A 6,840-nucleotide genomic window follows, 5' to 3' on the forward strand; every position below is an offset into this window, starting at 1 on the left:
TGTAGACACACATTCACATTCAGCATTTAACTTGAGCATACACACTTTCTTCAGACTTAAATTCCTTCTTCCTCTTCCCGCTCGCAGCTCTTCTTCCAGATAAATGCAACGCAGCATAGTTCAGATCATCTCCATCTTCAGTCTGTGCAGCAAATTAAAGGCTCATTATTTTACATACTCGTCCTGTTATATGATGCTGTTGACAGTTAATAAAATAACAAATAATGTAATTTAGAATCAATACTTACATAATCGTGTTCTGATTGGTTTGAGCTGTCATGTCTTGCTTGTGAACGGGTGTTTTCTGTCCCTAAGACGGAATGAAAACAGGAATACTTAATACTACTCAATACTATTACTTAATATGTACTTAATCTGTCTTTTCAATAAGGATCCTCGGCTGATTCAACAAGGTCAAATAAAAAAAACAAAATTACACCTAATTATAAACATTGCATACCATGAAGACTTAAATTGTGCTACAATGTTTGCTGACACATTAATTTATTAATAATATGCAAATTTACTGACTTCTACTAATAAATATTATTTTATCTCAGAACATAATGCTGTGTGATGTTACACTGCCTACATTATATGATAGAGCATTTTTTGACTATGTTAACAGCACTTACCCTCACATTGTTCACATACTGCTCTTTGAATTCGGTAACAGATGAAAACAATATTTCCAATCACAGAAATGACCAAGCAGACGATAGTTATCACCAGTGCAATAAATTCAGAACTTGATGTTTGTGCTAGAAAAAAAGAAAGAAACTTATCAATGATGATGTTAATAACATTTTATGAATATCACCTCCTCTACTGAACTCTGAATCATACCGATTTGCAGGTTTGTTCCATCTCCAAATAAAATCTCCCCACACGTGGCCACAGCACAGTAGTAAGTTCCAGCATCAGCAGAGTCGACGTTCTTAGAGAAGCGATAAATGCAGCTTTTCTGAGTGTCAGATCTCTTGTCACATTCGTCACGTCTGTTTCCAACAGTGTAGATGATGTTTGGATGTGATTCATCTAATCCGACTCTGAACCAGAACACGCTGTGATCTCCTGGACACATTTTATGGTCAGAGTCAGAGACAACTGAACACTGGAGGGTCATTACGTCTCCTGGACGGACTGGATCAGACACTGCTGGCCGCTGAACAACAGTAAAGTTTGATGTCCTCTCAGAGTTTCCTGCATAGTACAGAACTGTGTTAAAAGGATGAGATTTTCAAGCACATTTTTAAAGCTAAAGAAGAATTTAAGTATATCTCAAGAAATGATGGTCTGCTGAAATTCAGCAAATGAGGAGCTCTTTTACCAGTATACCTGGCAGCTTTGTACAAGTCTCTTGGAGTAAAATGTGATTGTTGGGACACTGATTGGGGCTACAGTAAAGACAAAGCGCAGAGGAAATATTCCTGACTTGTGGTTTTAATCAGACATTTTAAGATGTAGTGCATGACACACAGCTGGTGGTCAGTCACTCAGTGGATAAAGTAATTGCAGACATTTTTAATTAAATAGATGACCTGTATCTGTAAATACACATTCATTTGGATTGACATTTTTACGTGAATAAGTTTTATAAAGTCTTTTAAAACAGAGTTGTGATACTCCAGAAATATTCTTAAGCATCAACACAGTGCAGCTTTAGGTCAGTGTCTGAAGCATTTGCAAAACTTTTTTACAAGTAGATCACATGATTACCTTTAAGTAACAAATATGTTGCACTCCATATTGTCTTCACGATCCACTCCGATATTTCACAGTGATACATTCCCTCGTCTTCTTGGCTTGTCCTCAGAATGGTCAGGTTGCTGAAATTGTTTTTGTTGCTGATTTCCCATCTTGTCTCAGGAAACTCTGGTGCATACTCTGGTTTTGCAGATTTCTCCAGTGTCACAATTAATTTCAGATTTTCCCCGGCGCTCTGCTTGTACCAGCGGAGTCTTCGACGGCTGACTTCAGTATCAGGCAAAACACATGTGAAAGTTGCAGGTTCACCAAGTTGAACAGTGGTCACTGGAACCAGTGCATCTAAAATGAAACCATACAATACATGAAACAGTAATGTAACAATTTGTGTACCATGTAAAAAAATGTGCAAAATAAAAAAATACTATGTCTAGTTTCCATTCTACTTACATCCTTGATGAAGGAAAAGCAGTGTAACCCATACCAGGATCATCTTGACATTGTCTCTTGTTAGGAAATTCACTTGTATTTGAGTGAGTACAGGAGGTGATGTGATGTGATGTGGCCACTGTACTCTCCTCCTGTCAAATGCACCTGATTGGTTATAAGAGCATAGATTTAAAAGGTCACATCCTGTCACACTGGTCGCATTCTGGTCTTTGTGAAGCCTAGTTCTTATCCAGTCACACCACTCAGTTGCTTCAAGCATTGCTCTTAAATTGAATCTTTGCAGGCAATGTCCATCCTCTGCTCTCAGTTTGGATGCAGATGGACAGCTATGCAATAAAAGTAAAAGATAGTGGATTGCCATTGCAGCTTTTACAGGTAACAACCATGAAGATAGTACTGGACAACAAATTCGATGATAGTGATTACAATACGGAAGTGATGAGACAAGAAACAAGACCAAAGGTTTATAAAATGGGTTAGTAGGCATACAGCCTAGATTCTCAAACTGTGGTGGTACATGTGCCTCCACTCGAGGTACATAGAGGAATTCCTTAAGTATATTTTAAAAATGTCTTAAATTCACTTAAAACCATATAATACCATCTGAATACAACAACATGTCAAAGGAAATGCATAAAAGAGATTAATGAAATGTAATTTAAAGTAAGTTTAATTTGACCTGTATTTTTATTTCAGCATCTGTCTGCTATTTGGTCACAATCACACATAACACTTGTATACATTACCCATGAATACCAGTAGTTACAGACTAAAATTACCCTCCAAGGCAGCTGTATTTATATGAGATCATGAGATCATAGGAGAATCCATCTCGCCAGGCTTTAAGTCATCCATTTGTGTCCGCCTCAAAAGTGGTGCAGCCAATCAGCAATCAGGAGGGACTACTGGCAGCTATAATAATTTGGGTAGAAGGCCATTAAGCATTGAGTAATTTTCAGTAACTGAAGGATTACTTTAATTTGGGTGACGGTAATTTGGTTTACTGGTATTTTCTAGGGATATTTTTGTATATTTTTTTAAGGTTTAATTTGTGTTTTTGTGTTTTAGTTAAATTAAAGGGCAATTTTGTAATGTCTTATAAAGCTAAACTTTAAGTAAATTAATATTTTTATTTCAAAAAAGTTGTCTGGATCTAGTCATTTAAATTTAAAGGTGAATAATGATAAGTGTAGCAGTTTTGCTCATAATCAGGGAAATTTGAGTTTCACCCAGTATAGGTAAACCTTTGGTAGTTACCTGAATCTAACGAACCCAAACACCCCATCATTCCAGTCTAAGGTCCCTTAAATCTCTTGGGTCTATAATACTGTGGAGTGCTGGGGTCACACAGTGTTGACTGCGTCTCTCTAAACATCTTCTCATCCAGACTGTTGTTTTGCTCAGTGCCTACAGCAAGTTGTTGTGCTAGGTCCATTTACACTCATGTTTCCAATTAGTTCAGTAATAAAGACTACAGATAAAAATTGCCCCAACAAGGGTATTTGGGGAGTAGATAAAAGATCTGTTAATATTTACTGGTCACAGATCTGACAGAATTGTGAATACAGCAATGTCAGTTAAACTGAAGCTGCTTTGAGACTGTACTGCTAGTCGTTACTATAGCAACAGAATGAAAACAACCTCTGGTGGCAGAATAGTTCATCACTGTGTCAGAGTCCAGCCTGATACCAGACTGAAGTGTCAACTTGTTACACGCCATTTTCATAATCAGTCTGACATTACCTGCACTAATGGATTTTCTCTCATCACCTCACTAGAGACCAGTGTTATTTTGAGTCAGTATTGGTGCGTTGCCATGCCAACATTTGTTTTTGCGCCAGCAGTCTTTCGTGAGAGAGTGTGTGTGTGTGTGAAGGGTGGTCAACCATAAAGTGTGTAGCAGTGTTTGATGTTTGCTGCTACAGAAGAAAAAAAAAAATAGGAAGCCTCTGTAATGTTACTGCTGCGCCTTCATGTACTCTTCACAGCAGAGTTGATCCACACTGTGAAAAGCTAATGTTTGCTAGTTAGTAGCTATGAGTCAGGCTAAAGATATTAAAAACGCTTAAACCAGAGGTCTCCCAAATATGTTTCAGAGCCGCAGAGCTGGAAGTCATGGGTATAGAAATAACAACCATCAGATTATTTATTATTTTATTTATTATTATTTATTCAACATATTGCATAAATAGGCATTTTTATTTCTTTTCTGAGTCAGCAAAAACAACACACAGCCTACTGCAACTTGAGCTGATTTTCACGCTCGAATGCAGCGTCACCACTGTTGTTTCTCCTTCTGAAGCCCTCTGGCCAGACTCTACGTTCATTATTTCCATACTCCTGCACATTTTCTGAAAGCTTTTGGATATGGACTGAATCAGAACAGTACCTTCGGTAGTCGTGGGGGCAGTGTAGCAGTGTAGCCAGTAGTTCATAGCAGTTAAATGGTTTTGTAAATGATGGTTGATGTTTAATAGGCAGTGAAAAAAATTCTCTGTCAGCATGTCATGATGTTTTTATGGGCACACAGACCACCTCCATCTACAACACTGCTTCCGCTTTTGCCACTTTCACAAGAGGTACATTATTACAGCCTCCTCCAGCGTTGCCATGTTTGCTGTTCAGAAACTTTTGACTCTCCTTCTTCTTCGCTGCAACTTTTGACTCTTCTTCGGGGTTGATTGTGAGCGGCACCCTCTAGTGGATGTGCTGCGTAACATCCACGCCAACGTAAAGGATGCATGGAAGTATGTGGGCAGTGATAGTTATATCACTTCAAATGTAAGTGTCTGTTTATGTACATAAAGGAAGCATAAATGAGCCTTAATCATTTGTCCAAGTGCTGTAGTGATTGGTTATTTATTTTTTCATTTAAAAACTGCTGTGCTTCTCACTTTACTGTGAGGCTGCACTTAAAGCTATAACATGTAATCATTAAAATGTCTAAAATGCTAGACACCTTATATATTGTTGAGTTGCGTACTTACATTATTACAGATTTTTCCAACAATGGTCAAAGGCAAAGAACCACTTTATATATTAAGGGTAACAGTGTGTTTTCTGTTGTTACTAGCTAATTGCTATAAGTTCCCAGAAAACACAGGTGTGAGAGGGACCCCAAACAGCAGAATTGCTGTACTGTGCATTTAAAAGGCACAGTCATACTTTAAGCCAGTGGTTTCCAACTTTTTTCCCCTGAGCCCAACCTAGTTGTATCTAAGGAAAGCTGACCCCACCAGCGCACACACTCGAAAAGACTAAGGGCCCTGTCTTACACTGATCTAAAGTGCAAGTGGAAAGCACAAGGTGCAGTGGATTTAACTTATTCAAGATGTGTCCAAATCCACTTTTGCCTGCTTGCATCAGGGGCTCAGGGGAATCCTGCCCTGTCCCGCCCCTTATGCCGACTGTGCATAGCAGGATACACCTATCAGCTGCACCGAAGTACCTTGATTAATTCACAGGCGAGTGAAGATCAGAAAGAAATCAGAAAGGCTCTCATTACCTTTAAGAAGCAGGTGCGCCAGGAGTGCAAGTGGCAGCGAGTGGCAGCATGACGGTGGATTTACCAGGAGAAAACACGCAGACACACTCACCAGCTGCCTCAGCTGTCATGTGACTGATTTGTTAAAGATGATCTGACAGCTGGGATTCCATCCACCACTTTGCAGGCCTATTGAGATTTAATGGGCTTGATAATTATAATAATAATTCCTGATTCCTTATTAGTGAGAGTAATTTTACACACACACTGTTTACAATTAATGAAAGGTGTTTTATGATTGTGGAGACGTGTGTGTATGCCTCAGCCAAACACCCCGGGTGCTATCTTGTGCAGACAGACCGATTGCACCACAGACTTTTCGCTTCGACCCGGTTTTAGCCGTCTAAGATGCAAGTGGTTTGAACTCCAATGCACTGAGCACAAGATAGCAAATGAGCTTGAGACTAATATTTTAATTGAGGGAATAGAAATGTTGTATAAATTGCAGGGTTCATACAGGTGCTGGAAATCTCTGAAAACAGTTGAATTTTAATGTTGTGTTTTCAAGGTTTGAAAAGTGCTTGGATTTTTAATAAAGTGCTTGCAACTGCAAACTGAAATTGTAATTGCATTATTTTTATAATAAATTGTTGCCTGACTGAATAAGTTAGTTAAAGTTTTAGATAAAGAAATAAAATCAGACATTTGCTAAGCCAGATTGTATAGGAAGTTAATGATTAATCATGTATTGATTAATTGCTAAATAAAAATAAAAGTATTAAAGCTGCAGTAGGTAGAAGTCTAAAAACAGTTGATTGTTGAATCCCATCTGAGTTAAGTTTTATTTCTCCATCCTGAGCTCCTCCTAACAGATGAGTAGCACGTGCTTCATGCGCACATGCAACAGTTTACTGAGGCTATCGTGAGCGAACACAGACTGACAGACATCTACTTTGTGTAATAAAACAGACACCTGACAGAAAAAAATCACAGACAGAGGAGAGAAACTACATTTCAAAACATAAAAATTCAGTGTGAAGCTACAGAAGTACTGGGAGCTGAACGTAAAGAGACTCGTAAAACTGTTTTTCTCTCTGCTGTCCTGCACACACACACAAGTTCAACATCACTACACTCACTCACTTTGCTTTACATCACTACTCTCTTTTCTCTCACTCTGTGACTTTCAAATCACTTTC

At 38.5% G+C, this 6,840-nt stretch overlaps 1 protein-coding gene across 1 annotated transcript; it reads right to left on the bottom strand.

Moving 5' to 3' along the window:
- Positions 1-2,239, bottom strand: LOC146327160 (signal-regulatory protein beta-2-like). Its single transcript, XM_084719654.1, has 6 exons — positions 2,158-2,239; positions 1,720-2,049; positions 847-1,203; positions 636-761; positions 249-310; positions 1-142 (listed from the first exon to the last, which is right to left on the bottom strand). The coding sequence occupies exons 1-6, from the start codon at positions 2,198-2,200 to the stop codon at positions 20-22; spliced, it is 1,041 nt and encodes a 346-aa protein (XP_084575780.1). The 5' UTR covers positions 2,201-2,239; the 3' UTR covers positions 1-19.
- Between the last annotated feature and the right edge of the window lie 4,601 nt (positions 2,240-6,840).

This window comes from Lutjanus erythropterus, chromosome 5, assembly GCF_056507025.1.
Source record: "Lutjanus erythropterus isolate fLutEry1 chromosome 5, fLutEry1.hap2, whole genome shotgun sequence".
NCBI classification, from domain to species: Eukaryota; Metazoa; Chordata; class Actinopteri; order Lutjaniformes; family Lutjanidae; genus Lutjanus; species Lutjanus erythropterus.